The 16325-nt window shown below is 46.1% G+C and overlaps 1 protein-coding gene across 3 annotated transcripts in view; it reads left to right on the top strand.

Annotated features, from left to right (window-relative positions):
* The window catches only part of LOC103248666 (tubulin-specific chaperone cofactor E-like protein), a 165423-nt gene that overhangs the window by 115934 nt on the left and 33164 nt on the right, over positions 1-16325 (top strand). For all 3 annotated transcript variants that reach the window (XM_038005084.2, XM_008021233.3, XM_008021232.3), the window contains 2 exons: positions 2129-2730; positions 10228-10789. In XM_038005084.2, coding sequence (XP_037861012.2) covers positions 2129-2730; positions 10228-10789 — 1164 coding nt within the window. The remainder of the gene's footprint in view (positions 1-2128; positions 2731-10227; positions 10790-16325) is intronic.

Here is a 16325-nt window from a genome sequence, read left to right on the forward strand (position 1 = left end):
TGGTTCCATTTTCTCCCTCACTTTCAGGCACCCCAATCAGATGTAGATTTGGTCGTTTTACATAATCCCATACTTCTTGCAGGCTTTGTTCATTTCTTTTTCTTCTTTTTTCTTTAGGTTTCTCTTCTTGCTTCATTTCATTCATTTGATCCTCAATCGCTGATACTCTTTCTTCCAGTTGATCGAGTCGGTTACTGAAGCTTGTGCATTTGTCACGTATTTCTTGTGTCATGGTTTTCATCTCTGTCAGTTCGTTTATGGCCTTCTCTGCATTAATTATTCTAGTTATCAATTCTTCCACTCTTTTTTCAAGATTTTTAGTTTCTTTGTGCTGGGTACGTAATTCCCCCTTTAGCTCTGAGAAGTTTGATGGACTGAAGCCTTCTTCTCTCATCTCGTCACAGTCATTCTCCATCCAGCTTTGATCCGTTGCTGGCGATGAGCTGCGTTCCTTTGCAGGGGGAGATGCGCTCTTATTTTTTGATTTTCCAGCTTTTCTGCCCTGCTTTTTCCCCATCTTTGTGGTTTTATCTGCCTCTGGTCTTTGATGATGGTGACGTACTGATGGGGTTTTGGTGTGGGTATCCTTCCTGTTTGTTAGTTTTCCTTCTAACAGTTAGGACCCTCAGCTGTAGGTCTGTTGGAGATTGCTTGAGGTCCACTCCAGACCCTGTTTGCCTGGGTATCAGCAGCAGAGGCTGCAGAAGATAGAATATTGCTGAACAGCGAGTGTACCTGTCTGATTCTTGCTTTGGAAGCTTTCTCTCAGGGGTGTACTCCACTGTGTAAGGTGTGGGGTGTTGGTCTGCCCCTAGTGGGGGATGTCTCCCAGTTAGGCTACTCAGGGGTCAGGGACCCACTTGAGCAGGCAGTCTGTTCGTTCTCAGATCTCAACCTCCGTGTTGGGAGATCCACTGCTCTCTTCAAAGCTGTCAGACAGAGTCGTTTGCTTCTGCAGAGGCTTCTGCTGCTTTTTGTTGTTGTTGTTGTTGTTGTTGTTGTTTAGCTGTGCCCTGTCCCCAGAGGTGGAGTCTACAGAGACAGACTGGCCTCCTTGAACTGCTGTGAGCTCCACCCAGTTCGAGCTTCCCAGCGGCTTTGTTTACCTACTTAAGCCTCAGCAATGGCAGGCACCCGTCCTCCAGCCTTGCTGCTGCCTTGCTGTTGGATCGCAGACTGCTGTGCTAGCAATGTGGGAGGCTCCATGGGCGTGGGACCCTCCCGGCCAGGTGTGGAATATAATCTCCTGGTGTGCCCATTTGCTAAGACTCTTGGTAAAGCGCAGTATTGGGGTGGGAGTTACCCGATTTTCCAGGTGTTGTATGTCTCAGTCCCCTGGCTAGGAAAAGGGATTCCCTTCCCCCTTGCGCTTCCCAGGTGAGGTGATGCCTCGCCCTGCTTCAGCTCTCGCTGGTCGGGCTGCAGCAGCTGACCAGCACCGATTGTCCGGCACTCCCTAGTGAGATGAACCCAGTACCTCAGTTGAAAATGTAGAAATCACCTGTCTTCTGTGTCACTCGCGCTGGGAGCTGGAGACTGGAGCTGTTCCTATTCGGCCATCTTGCCGGAAATGTAGACTCAAAATCTTCTACATGGAAAGCTAGGTGACCTAGCAGAGTATGTGAATGAAGGGGTGCCACTGGAACTTGGATCTCCCAAATGAGGATGAGTACAGCTTACTGTATTGTGCGCATAAGACCACACACACAGATACAGAGGCACACACATGCAATTACACACATGCATACTCACATGCACACACATGTGCACGTGCATGCTCACATGCATGCACAGATATGTGCACACACGCATGCACTCTCACACATACATCCACACACAATGCACTCACGCACACACGTGCGATCACAATGTATGCACTCTCACACATACATGCACACACAATGCACTCATGCACACACGTGCAATCACATGTGCATGCACTCATACACACATGCAAACACACACTAACACACATGCATGCACAAACGCATGCATGCGCGCACACACATACACTCATACACATGCATGCACACACACACATGCACTCACACACACATGCATGCACACACACTTCTGTCTCTGACTTTTGTCCTTTTCTCAAACCCGTCTTCTCCTTGACCACCTGCAGCGCTGGAGTGCCCAGAGAACAGCCATTTTGAGGAGTGTATAACATGTACAGAGACCTGTGAGACCCTTGCCCTGGGCCCCATCTGCGTGGATAGCTGCTCTGAGGGATGTCAGTGTGATGAGGGCTACGCTCTACTGGGCAGCCAGTGTGTCACGCGGAGTGAGTGTGGCTGCAACTTTGAGGGGCACCAACTTGTCACCAATGAGACCTTCTGGGTGGACCTGGACTGCCAGATCTTCTGCTATTGCAATGGCACAGACAACAGTGTCCACTGTGAGACCGTGCCCTGCAAGGATGATGAGTACTGCATGGAGGAGGGTGGCCTGTACTACTGCCAAGCCCGCACCGACGCCTCCTGCATCGTCTCAGGCTATGGCCACTACCTCACCTTTGATGGCTTCTCCTTTGACTTCCAGACCAGCTGCCCGCTCATCCTGTGCACCACAGGAAGCAGGCCGAGCTCAGACTCTTTCCCCAAGTTTGTTGTTACAGCCAAGAATGAGGACCGGGACCCGTCACTGGCCTTGTGGGTTAAGCAGGTGGACGTGACCGTGTTTGGCTACAGCATCGTGATCCACCGAGCCTACAAGCACACTGTGCTGGTGAGTAGTCACGGGGCCCCCTCAAGAGGGGAGTCGTGGAGATGTAAGGATGGGGTCAGCAAGGCAGGCTGCAGTTGAATCAGGCAGGTCCGGAATCCAAAGAAAATCATAGTATATTAAAGCAGAGAGAGGCCCTAGAGATTTTCGGTCACTTCATCTTACAGAGAAGGAAACAGAGGCTCAGAGAAAAAAATGATTTGCCCAAGTCACATACACCAAGTTAGGAGGCAGAGCCAGCTCTGGAAGTGGGCCTTTCATGTGGCAGCGGAGTATGTTGGAGAGAGCACAGACCGGGGTTAGCATCCCTGCTTGGTGGCTGCTGTGTGACTTCAGGCAGTCACTTAACCTCCTAGCTTGGTCACTCCACCTGTAAAAGAAATGCCTACCTTGTACAGACTAGGCCTCCCTAACTGATGCTATTGTCCTCGTCCACCCACTTCCCTTTTTTGAGATCAGGGTGATATTCACCTGTTCTGGCCTCCCTCCATCTCTCCTGGTCTCCCTTTTGGCACCCACAGGATTTGTAAGTTTACACATTTGGAGGACTCGTGGCTCTCCTACAATCCCTTTACTCACTTAGGCTTCAACTCACTCTTTCTAAGCTTCCCACCTTTTCACCCAAAGAGCACTTCCTTGACCACGAAGACAGGGGCAGTGGGGCTGAGGAGCTCTGTGCACTCCTCGTCTGGCCTGCAGACATCAGCCCCAGCCACAGGCCCAGCCATTCTTTCTCCAGGGCCCTGCTCTGCACATGACTGGAAATGCTAAGAAGCAAGCCAATGGCCTCTGCTTTAGCATTTCAGAGAGCTGATTTAGGGTGTTTGCCTTCTTGACATTATCATCACAGGTCTGTGTCATAATTTTTCTATCTCTAAAGGGACTCTTTTTCATCTTGTATATGTTGTGTTAGAAATTCTGAGCTATACTGAACTAAACTATCTAAACCTAACTAAAGAGTTCCCTGGGCAACTATACTGACTTCTTTTTCTGCCTCGGGATTCCTTCAACTTCCTTCTCTGACAAAGAGAGGTTCCCAAGCCTTTCAAGTTTATTGAAAATCTTCCTTTTTAGCATCTAAGGGAGCAATTTCACTGTGTCGTCCTCTTCCCTTGCTTGCACACCACAAACCTAAATTCCAGTTGTTTTCCTTTCTGCTCATCCTAACAGTTTATTCCAGTAGCCATTATTGCATTCATCAGGCTGTATTTTTCGTGATCTTCATGTCTAAAGCTCTCTCACTTCTAATCATGGGCTTCATAAGGGCAGGAACCATACCTAATTCATCTTTATGTTGAATGAATGGGCAACCCCCTGCACCTAGTGACACTCGAAACATTGGTCAAATGAATGAATGAGGCTGGGCATGGCGGCTCATGTCTGTAATCCCAGCACTTTGGGAAGCCAAGACAGGTGGATCAGAAGGTCAAGGGTTCAAGACCAGCCTGCCCAAGATGGTGAAAGCCCGTCTCTATTAAAAATACAAAAATTAGCCAGGCATAGTGGTGGGCACCTGTAATCCCAGCTACTCGGGAGGCTGAGGCAGAGAAATGCTTGAACCCGGAAGGTGGAGATTGCAGTGAGGTGAAATTATGCTATTGCACTCCAGCCTGGGTGACAGAGCGAGACTCTGTTCCCCCGACCCCCCAAAAAAAGAATGAATGAAACGACACAATAACCGCTTTCTTCCAGGGTTCCCGTGATTTTGTCACAGTGCTAGTTACTGCTTCAACAATCTGAGAGGTTACATTGCCACTGAGGCAAGTTAGGACTGTGTCAGAGTCTTGGCTTTCAGCCACATAAGATTTCTAGATGTTTGGATAGTCAAAGCTACCCATAACGACAACTTCCCTCTATCCATTTTCATCTTACGTTAAAACAAATATATTGGTCGTTTTGCCCACGTTGCTTGCATCATATTTGTCCTTTACTCTTTGTTTCCTTTTGTGATGTCTTTCCACCCTTAGATTTAGGTGTTTTCATGCAGTTACTTATCTCTTTGATACTCGCTGCTCTTCTGCCTTTCTGCCTTTCAGGTTTTTCTTTTCTTTTAAAGTGTAATCTGTTCATGGGTCCTGTCTCATCTAGTTTAAGATGAATTGTGTTTTCTGCCTCGTGTTACACACTGTCTGCATTTAGGTACCTCGACACCTGAGGCTACGCATGTTGGCTTCAGACATCCTCCCAGTTCTTTTCAGGTATAGACTGTGGGGTCCTCGTGAGCACCTACTCTTCTTTCATGCTACCCTTCCCTCTCCTTCACAATAAACGACTTCCCACTGTCTCTAGGCATTTCCTTCCCTTTCCCTCTACTTTAGGGTTAAGCTGCCAGTGGGTTAGCTCTCCTTCCAGGCATGTGCTCTGCCCCAGTCTCACAAGATGCACTTATTGCTAAAGTCCCAAGCCTGGAGAACCACACAGCAGACTTCTTCCTCACAGAGAGATGGAGAGTGGGGTGTGAATTAGTTTATTAAGGTCTGCCATTATGAAATACCACAGACTGGGTGGCCTAAAACAACAGCAACTCATTCTTTCCCAGTTCTGGAGGCTGTAAGTCCAAAGTCAAGGTGGTGGCAGGTTCAGACTCCCCAGGAGGTCCTGGGGAAGCACCACCCCCTACCTCTCCCATAGCTTCTGGTGGCTGTGGGCAGTCCTCAATGTTCCTTACCTTGTGGCAGCATAAACTCCAGTCTCTGCCTCTATCTTTACATGGCCTCCTTCCCTCTGTGTCTCCTGTTTTCTCTGTGTCCAAATCTCCTTCTCCTTTTAAGAACACCATTCACTGGAGTTAACCCCACCTAATCCAGGGTGACCTCATCTTAACTTGATCACATCGACAAAGCCCCTATTTCCAATCAGTCCATTCACAGGTCCTGGGGGTTAAGGTCTCAACATTTATTTTGGGGGGACACAGTGTAACCCACAACAGGGGGTCAAGGAGAAATGGATTAAAGAGGTGGGGGGAGTTCTTGCTAGGGCACTTCTTTCTAAGTCACTGAGATGTCCTAAGTGCTCAAGCTGGAAACAGAGTATACAGCTTTCAAACCCTTGACAAGAAGACCAAGTTCAGGGTTCATCGAGGGTTCTTTTCTTTCAAGGCATAGGGGATAGATTTAACAGTTACTTCAGATTATTAAAATGCATTGCAGAATCTGCTTATTCAATGATTTGCATTTGTTTTCCCATGATGTTTTTATTAGTCACCATCTCTCCCTGAGCCTGAAGAATAATGGCCGTTAGGATGACAGTGTGAAATGAAGTGCTGGGTAAAACACAGCCTAGAGTGCAGGTCACTGCTGGGGCCCTCAGAAATGGAGGGTGATAAGAAAGTGCTTCCTTGGGACACAGGGTTCTTCTATGACTCTGACCTTTCCCTGCATTCAGCAGCACCGCAGGACATGGGAAAATCCACTAAGCCAAGAGAAACTAGAAATAAATGTGCTATCTACAGACCAGACAGGGTAGGGGGGTGAGCTGCAGAAGGTGAGCCACTCCTGGGGGCACCGCCATAACCCATCTCAGCCATCCACAGCCAGAGCTCATCAGAGACTGCCTCACTCCTGCCCCTACCCCCAGGCTTCATCACAGCCAAGTCTGACATGATTCAGGCCAACGGGGAGGTTTTCAGGGTCCTCATAGCCTGTGTCTTTATCATTTATTGCCAGAAGAGTGGGGTTTTGAGCATCACTCTGGCTTGGTTTAGTGTCATGAGCTTCTATTGATGCTTATTCTCTACCAAGCCCTGGGGGTAGAAAAATGAATCAAATATGGCCTCTGTCCTAAAAGAGTCTAGTGCTAGAGACAGACATGTTGGCAATTAACGTCTGTGTAACATGAAGAGCTGCAAAAATGTTGCTCATGGAGGGTGTGAGAGCACAGAGGAGGGGTTGCCTAAATCAGCTGCGAGGACCTCAGGGAGGGCTTCCTGGAAGAGAAGACGCAGAGTTGATCACTGGAGGATTACACTTGCCAGGCCAAGAAGGAGGTGAAGGTGTCCATGAAAAGGAAATACTGATGAAGACTCGGGGTGGGTAGCAAAGTGAGGCATGCAGGAAGGCTGCGCAGAAGATCTTGTTGGAGAACTAGGTCAGGGTCTGTGGTTTAAAGGAAAACTGTCTCCAAAAACTCTAATATGTGGTCTTATTTCCAATACTGAAATATTTGAAATACACTTCCCCCGACTCCTCCCACACCTTCTCAGCATCCTCTGCGACTTCCTCCTCCATCCATCAAGCCTGTTGCCATTCTAGCCTCTCCCTTTTCCTCTGACCTCCTGCCTCTGAGCTCCCTCTTTTCCTCCATTTCTCACTCACAGAGAGGCAGGGCAGTGGTGCCAGGGTGGAGGCGGCATGCGTGGGGTTTCTGAGACACAGAGAAGCCGAGCCTGTCTGAGTCGAGGGTGTTCCTTTCTCAAAGCGCTCCTTGGCAATGGCAGAATTTGCAAGCCTTTAGCTTCATCCAATTATATTGCCTCCCCAAGGCATTGCCTTCTGCGTGACATCAGATAGCTAGAAATATAGAATGCAAGGTAACTTAGGAAGAAAAGCCAGCTGGCACCAATTGGCCTCTGAGTGCAAGGCTTTTACTTTATTCGCTGTGAACTTTCAGGATAGATCAGAGTCTCCATGGCCTGATCTCGCTCCTCCTCTCACCCTCCATGCACCTTGTCCCTTAAATGACTATCACTGCATCCTCTCCACCTCCTCCCTTCCAAGTGCCGAGAATGAGGCATCTCTTCTCCTCCCATGGCTGCTTTCCCCCTCTGCCATCTCTTTGTTGCCTTCCCTGGGATCTTGGCCCTCTGTTGTCTCCTCTCCCTTCTGTGTCTTTCTACAGCATCCTTCTCTTCAACCCATAAACATGTTCATTCTCAAACAAGCCTGGCCCCCAGTTCCCCACTAGCTTCAATCCAATCTCTCTCCTTCCATTTCTGGTCAGATTCTTAAGAGCATCATCTCTGCTTCTGAATCTCCTGTTTGTTACTTTATTTGCTATTTGTTTCTGCAATCCAAATTCTGGCCTCATCTTCCTACTTAAATTCTCTTATTAAGATTGCTGATGCTTTTGTTTTACAAAACAAATGGGTGTTTTGCAGGCTTTATCTCATAGGCCGCTTTGCCATGTGTGTACTGGATACAAGGCCCTTCATGATGCAGGCCCTCCCCACCTGTCTATTTTCATCTCCCACCACTCCCAAGGCCACACGCTCTGCCCCAGCAGCACTAAATTGCTGTAATTATTCATATTTATCAGGATATTTTTCCCTTATGTACCTGGGCCTTTGCTGGGACTGAGTGAGCCCTTTACTTCGAATTCCCTTGTCTTCGCTCCCACCCCTCCTTGATGGGCCAACTCTTCCTCCTCCTCTGAGACCGGGTGTGGGCATTGTCTTCTGCAGGCAGCCCTGATTTTGTGCCCAGGCTAAGGCTGGTGCCTGTGCATTTGTTTACCTCTATCATTGCTTTTATCACATGTATTGTTATCTGTCTGTGCACTTCCCTCTGCCACATGCCTATGAGCTCCTAGGAAAAGGCCGTATGTTTTGTATCCCAGCCTTTAGCACGGTGCCTGGCACTCAGTGGTGTCAAATCAATGTCTACTGGATGAATGAATGAATTCTGCCTCAATGAATACTCACAGAAGGAGATAGTTGAGTTTTGAAGGGTGAGCATTGCCCCAGGAAAAAGGTGGGGTCAAGGGCATCCCTGTTGTCTTAGGTCAGGTTCCTGAGAAGCAAAGTCTGAGGTGGGAAATCTTGGGAAAGTGAGGATAGCACCAGGTCAAGAGAGCTCAGCAGGCCTGTGGTCCAAGCTGCAGAACAGCTTTAGCCTGGGCTAGTGGGAGCCCTGGCACTCGACTCACAGTGTCAGCCAGTAATTGGCCAAGGGCTACCCTTGGATTAGGGGGTCAGAATCTTCTGGGCAACGTGGTTCCCATGGGGCCAAGGCTGGCTGTGAGTTATCATTAGCCCATAGTCGCAGGGCCTGGGACTGGGGGCCCTGGGTGGAGCACGGAAAGCATCCATCACACTCACAGCACAGGAAATGCAGGGTGGAATGGCACAGCTTGGTTCATTTAGGGAACTGCAAACTGTTGGGTGTTGCTGGTGTGCAGGAAGCCAATGGGGTGGATCTGAGAGGCAGGGCCGGTTCCTGGAGAGCCCAGGGTGAAGTGCTAAGAATATCAGACACTTTACTCAAGCCCTGGAGTGGGCTTTCAGGGTTAGATTAACTGCTTTCAATTGCATTAAGATTATTGGCATGGCGGTAGTGACCGAATGGATGGGCAATCCTGGGGCCAAGGAGACAAGTTAGGAGAGTACGCTACAGTCAAGGTGAAAGGTGATGAGAGTCTGAACCAAGGCAGGAGAAGGCGTGGAAAGTGGTGTCAGCTAAGAGAGAGAGGAAGGAGGTTGGGGGAAGGGATTTCTGGTCAGAGCAATCTTAAAACAGCTGCTTCTCCTACAAGGCATGCCACCTCCCCCGTGAGCCCTTGCTGCAGTGAGCAAGCTGGCTGTCCATCTTCCATCATGCACTAACCTGGCCACAGGCTGTAGGATTTGGCTCCTCTGAATCAAAATAGTTCAAGGGCAATGCAGTCCTGGAGTTTACTGTTAAGGGATTTCCCTCTTGTCTGAATTTAAAAATATGTGGGAGGAAACGTATGTCAAGTGCCCCCTCTGTGGGAGACATTGTGCTGGGTGCCTGGGGGGTAATGAGGCGAAGGTGGGCATAAAGATCAATAAAACGTGGTTCCTGCCCTCAAGTTGCCCATAATCTTGTAGGTGAGATGGAAGGGCGTACACCAGTCATAACATAAGGCAGATTGTGATGTGTGCTGCAATACAGTGTCTGCAGGCTTGATCCTGGCCAGCGGTGGAGAGGAATACAAGAGAAGTATAAATAACCTGCCCTGGTTTCCCAGACAAGGGAGTGATTAATTCTGACCACGGGCTCAGAAAATCTTGCCTTACAGAAGAAGCAACATTGGAGCAGGGTCTGGAGGATGACAGGCATGTTGATGGGCGGAGAGTGGCATTTCAGACAGAGGGAACAGCAAAGTGAAGCCATCCTTAAAGAAAAAAGAAATCTCGAAGGAATTAATACACTGGGACTTGCCTAAAATAAATTCCATGGTAGAGCTAGAAATAGAAACACAAGAGTTCTATGTTTTGGTAGTTCAGTCTAAACTTTAATTGAATTCTTATTACCTTTACATTACCTCGGAGAAAACAATTTGAACTCCTGGGGGAAATAATGCTATGTAAACAGAAGGCACTGAAATAAATAGGTATATTAGTGTACCAAGGATAGTCATTTGCGTCTGTTCAAATCCTAATAATAATAGTTGACTGACATAAACAACAGTACATGCAAAGACTACATTCAACCTGCTCCGACTTCCCTCTGGGACTTGTCTTTCAAGAGACTCATTGTTAGGAGAAGAGCTGGGAAATCTCTGGGCCAACTGTGTTTCTCCCCCTCATCTCTCCTCTTATAGGTCAACAGTGAACGGCTCTATCTGCCCCTGAAGCTGGGGCAAGGAAAGATAAATATCTTTTCCTTTGGCTTCCACGTGGTGGTGGAAACTGATTTTGGCCTGAAGGTTGTATATGACTGGAAGACCTTCCTGTCCATCACAGTCCCTCGGAGCATGCAGAACAGCACCTATGGTCTGTGCGGCCGCTACAACGGCAACCCTGACGACGACCTGGAGATGCCCATAGGTCTGCTCGCATCCAGTGTCAATGAGTTTGGGCAGAGCTGGGTGAAGAGGGACACCTTCTGCCAGGTGGGCTGTGGGGACCGCTGTCCATCCTGTGCCAAGGTAGAAGGTTTCTCCAAAGTGCAGCAGCTGTGCAGCCTGATCCCCAACCAGAATGCTGGCTTCTCCAAGTGTCACAGCAAAGTTAACCCCAGCTTCTTCTACAAGAACTGCCTGTTTGACTCTTGCATCGATGGGGGCGCGGTGCAGACCGCCTGTAGCTGGCTGCAGAACTATGCCAGCACCTGCCAGACTCAGGGGATCACGGTGACTGGCTGGAGGAACTACACATCCTGCAGTGAGTCCTTCTCATTGTCGCTCCTTGTAGCTTCTCTTCTTTCTTGATTGCTCTGGGAAGGCTAGTCTTCCATCTCCCTAGAAGTCAGAACATATTGAGTAGCAATTTAAGGATATGCACTTTGGAACTGAGTTTGTTATCTGAATGAAGCATGACATGTAACCTCCTGGAGCCTCCATGTCCTTATTGGTAAGATAGAGTTAATATCACTTATTTCATGGGTTACCCTGAGGATGAAATAAGGTCATGCATATAAATCACAGAGTATCGCACATGGCATTTGGGCGCACAAAGTTCACAATAGAATGCTAACAAGAGATTAATGAAAGAAGGATAAGTTTTAGCAGCACCTCATGGGCCCATCCTTGTGTTAATAATCCGCATGCTTTGTCTAAGCATGTTATTCTATTTGATTCATATGTGTCATGTTTCAGTCTTTGTGTTTATGAAACAGAGCGGAATATTAAGAGTACATTAGAGAAGGAACTAGTGCCCCTGGATTCTAGCCTTTACTCTGTCTTTAAGGATCTGTGTGACCTTGGGGCAATTCACTTTTCCTCCCTGGTTCTCAGTTTCCCCTTCCATAAAGCAGTATTAATGTTGCCTTTACTGTTTATGCCTCAGAAACGTCCAGGGGATCCAATTAGGTAATTGAAAGCCAGGCCCACTCTGTGCATTCTAAGCGGTATTGTTATATTAATGGCTTGCTCTGAGCCAAGACCCCATGCTAAACATTTTATCAATATACCTCATTTATTCTTCTCAATGACCCAATTAGTCAAGGAGCAACTGAGACTCAGAGGAATGAAGTAACTGCCTAAGGTCGTATAATCTGAGTGGCAAAGTCAGGACTTGAGCTTCTAACCCAAAGCCCAGGCTCCCAACCCATATACTATACTGCTGGACTATGTACTGGGATAATTTACCTGCATTCAGCACATAAGAATGGGAAAAACTTGGGGGAAAAAAAACACTGTTGGTCTTTAGCTAACCTGCTTTGATCTATTTTCCTGTCTCAATCTCATTAATAATAGCATATTTCTTTAAAAAGCATATTCCCTTTAGAAGGTCTGTAGCTCTTTTAAAACTACAAATTGATCCGGAATGCATAGAGCTCTAAATAAGTGATACAGCAGGGTCCCCAGAGAATCAACTTCCATCTTCATCCTGGAAAAGGAAATTCAGATGAAAAACCAGGAACAGCATTGTGGTTTAACGCTCACACAGTCAGTTTACATTCCACACAACTGGATTCATGTCAATTGTAAGGGAAAGGTGGGAGGAAGATGAAGGCAGGGAACAGATGCCAACCCCATTTTATCCAGGCTCAGTCCCTGAGTGGGTGAGGCCAGGCAGGGTAGGGAATGGTGCCAGTAGGGATGACAGTCCAGACAAACTGGCCTCTGATGACTTCAATAAAATAAATATACCTATAAGAAAGCTCGGGTCTGGGTAAATCCCCAGAGCTACTCTGTATTCATTGGGGTCATTCCAGTAAGACCAGAGAGCTTGTCTTCCTCTAAATCAGAAAACGAAGCTTTGGACCCAGAGGCCTAAACATGGTGCAGAATGGGGAAGCTGTTTTGGAAGGGAAAGCTCGCCTGTTTCCCCTTGAGACATGTTACAGAGACTTCCCTCTTCACCTGCAGCCACGCCATGCTGGGTGTACTGCTCTCAGGGTGGCTGGGGTGGGGACAAGCATGCCAAAAACCAGTGCTTCCAACTGCAACAAATAGGGAAATGCTCACAGGGGTTAATGCTAGGAACTCTCACCTCAATTGATGGGTCTTAATTTTTGTCTCTCATGGGATGGAAAAGAAATCGAGTCAGCAAGGCCTCACAACCTTACCCCCAAGAAAGAAAGGCCCCCACAACAAAGCTTGGCTAGGGATAAAGGATAAGAAGGTGATTTTTCTTGTCTTTCTCTCCCTTCTACCAGCAACCCTTTCCTCTCCCCTCCCAAATTTCTGTCCAAACATTGGTTGCCTCCTTTCTACCCTGGCTTGCTAGTAATGGGAGCTCTACCCATGGCACCCAGAGCCGAGTCTGCCCTGCCTCATCCTCAGTCTCGGGTCCCATCCCTTGCCTTCTACCAGCTTCCCACCAGCACGTCCCAGGCTGATACGCCAGGGCCAGCAGGTAACTTAGAATCGTTCCCATCACAAGGAGACTTAGACCTTCCCTACCTTGACATTTCAAGATAGGGGTAAAGATCCAAAAGTTAGAGCTCCTGAGGAGATGGTGGTAATGAATGGCAAAAAGAAAAACTAAAATAGGAGAAAAAATATATGTTTTAAAGCTGGTATGGAGGTCAGGTTGGGGGAGAGGGCGTGGTTAGAGGCAACTTCCTTTTCCATTTTGAATCTCAGAAGCAGAGAAAAGCTTTGGGAGACTGAGTCCTAATTCAGCCATTCGACCTAAGAATAGGATTGTTTTAACTGTAGCTGATATGACTCCACATCATGTGAGGACAGGCCCCATCTCTCTCCAACTCTTGTTCTACCAAAAATTAATCCAAGCATCTCATCCAATGCTTGATATGAGAAATGGTGCTTTAGGAGCAAAGGGGTTAACCTAGAACTGCCCATCAAACTTGTGCTTTTTTGGTAACAAGGTAGAATGCTGGTGTTTTTCAAGGATCCTAACGTTCCTATCAATGGGATAATTTATTACTCAATTACCTTATTTGTAAACTCATTGGAAAATCTTGTAACCTAAGTTGAGCAAATAGGCTTACAGGGAGAAGGGAAGGTAAATTGTCTTAATTACTAGCCCCTCCTTAAAATTCATTGAGCTGAGTCTATCATTCTTTCAGTCCCTTAATGGGGGACTGTAATTAGGGTATTCGATGGTGAGAGGAGAAAGAGAAGGAAATAAAAAAGGAATAAATGACAGTTCCTTAGCTCTCACTATGTGCCAGGCTCTAAGTGGGATCTGGGGACTCATGCATTTACTTCTCATTGCAACCCTGTCAAGTAGGCACTACTCATAATCCCATTTTCTATAGGAAGAAACTGAAGCTCAGAGAAATGAAGTCACTTTCCCGAGGAAGGTGGCCTGGGTAAGTTGGAAAGTGGCTCCTGAGACAGTGCTCTCCCTTCTGTGCAATGCTGCCTCTCTGAGCCTGGTCACGCAGTGCCTAACTTGTGGCCAAAGTTGGTTGTCATCGTCATTTTCCCTTTTATTGGAGGCAGCTGCTGCTACTTCAGAATGCTGGGTACAGAGTCTGATAATTAAGATTTGTCTTATGTATTTCTCCAAACATCTAATAAATTCCTGTTGAATAATTATTAAAAAAAAATTCCTTCTACGATTACAACTATTACTACTATGAATTGCAGAAGTTATTATTGAAGTACCAGGCACTATACGAGGAGCTTTATGAATTATATCTCATTTTATTTTGATAACTACTTGATGAGGGAGATATGGTGATCCCAGTTTTATAGATGAGAAAACAGAGTTTTGGAGAGAGCAAGTGACCTGTCCATAGTGACACTGCTTAATGGCAGAGCGAGGCCTCAAATCCAGGTTGGTCTGATTCCAAAGCCCCTGTCCATTCTGTTGAGCTGAATTGCTTTTTAGGCATGCCATTCATCCTGTCTACCAAGGCACAGATGCTGGGTATGGCAAGAGACACATTCTTGACCATGGTACAAATTCAGGTGCAGAGCCCAGGTCATCACTCCACAGCTCGCAAGTATATCATTTGGTGGGGAGAGAGAAGCAGTGGATCAGGACTAGGAATCTGAAAGTTTGTTTTCCAAGAATCAAGTGTTTCTTAACCATCTGCCATGTTCTCAGCACTGTTTGGGGTGGTATGGAAGAATCAGAGTGTGAAATGTGGTGTTTATCATCCAGTTGGAGAAATAGACCCATTTGAAATACTTGAAATAGCAAACATCTCTAAATTAGTAATACCTCTTCCCAAATATTACAGTGTATTGCAGACCTTCAGTCACTGTTAACACGGGCATATGAACAAGTTAAACAAATAAATAATAAAAATAAAACAAGTGAATACTGGCACATGAACAGAAAGACCAACCAAGGGAAAGAAGAGAAAGTTCAGAAACAAGCCCAAACACTAAAGAGAAATTAGCATATGGTAAAGTTGGCATTTCAAATTACTGGGAAAACATATTTGTTATTCAGTAAATAGTAAAAGGTCAAAGGGCAAACTAGCTGGGAAAAGCTAAATCCTTCCTTCATTTCTTACTCCAAAATAAAATCCAGGCAGAACAAAGATTACACATAAAAAAATTAAATCAGAAAAATACTAGAAGAAAACAAAGGAGTGTTCTTGATAATCTTGCAGTGGAGAGAACGTTTCAGAACAAATTATCCAAAGTTAAAAGGGAAATTTGATAAATTTCATTACATTAAAAATTTTACATCTTTCCATGGCAGAGAGATAAACAACTTCAAAAAAAGTTAGAAAATTATTTTAAAATGAATGCAAAGTCAAAAGACAAATGATAAATATTTTGTAACCCATACGACATACCACAAAGGCCTATTTTAATTCTTTTTTTTTTTTTTTGAGATGGAGTCTCACTCTGTCACCAGGCTGGAGTGCAGTGGCATGATCTCAGCTCACTGCAACCTCCACCTCCTGGGTTCAAGCAATTCTCCTGCCTCAGCCTCCCAAGTAGCTGGGACTAAAGACAAGTGCCACCATGCCTGGCTAATTTTTGTATTTTTAGTAGAGACAGGGTTTCACCATGTTGGCCAGGCTGGTCTCAATCTCTTGACCTCGTGATCCACTACCTTGGACTGCCAAAGTGCTGGGATTACAGGCGTGAACCACTGCACCTGACCTGGCCTGTTTTAATTTTTAAAGAACTTTTATAATTTAATAATAAAAATTTCAACAACATGAAATGTGAAAAGGATATGAAAAGGCAGTTAACAAAAAAAGACATACGAATAGATTGTAAACAAATGAAAGCAAGAAGATCAACCTCACAAAGAAATGCAAACTAAATAAGGATATATAATAATAATAATAATAATAATAATACACATATAGCATAAGGAGACAGCACATTTAGTATTTTAACCTTGTTTCCAAGGATCAGACAGGTTGGTGATAGACAATCAAGGAGAGTGTGGGAAAACAAACCTCCTCCAACAGTGCAGGAAGGAAGACAAATTGGCACAGCCTCTTTAGAGGCAACTTAGTGGCATTCATACCATTTGACCCAGTAATTCCACTTTCAGTAATTTGTTCCGCAGATGCCCTTACTCATGAGGGCAAAGATATACGTACAGGGATGTTCACTGCAGCATCAGCATAAACACATAAAATACACTCAGCATGCAGCAGCGCAAAAGCAATAATTTGAGGCTAAATGAAATGAATATTGTCATAAAGAAAGCAATGAGCAGAAATGTGTATATATTATGCTCCCATTTATGCAAAAAATAATGGGCAGGGCATACACATATGCTTGTGTGCATACATACACACACAAATGGGTGCTTGTATATGCATAGAACACTTCTGGAAAAATGGACTATAGTTTGGTATCAG

Source organism: Chlorocebus sabaeus, chromosome 1 (genome assembly GCF_047675955.1).
Source record: "Chlorocebus sabaeus isolate Y175 chromosome 1, mChlSab1.0.hap1, whole genome shotgun sequence".
In the NCBI taxonomy this organism is placed as follows: Eukaryota; Metazoa; Chordata; class Mammalia; order Primates; family Cercopithecidae; genus Chlorocebus; species Chlorocebus sabaeus.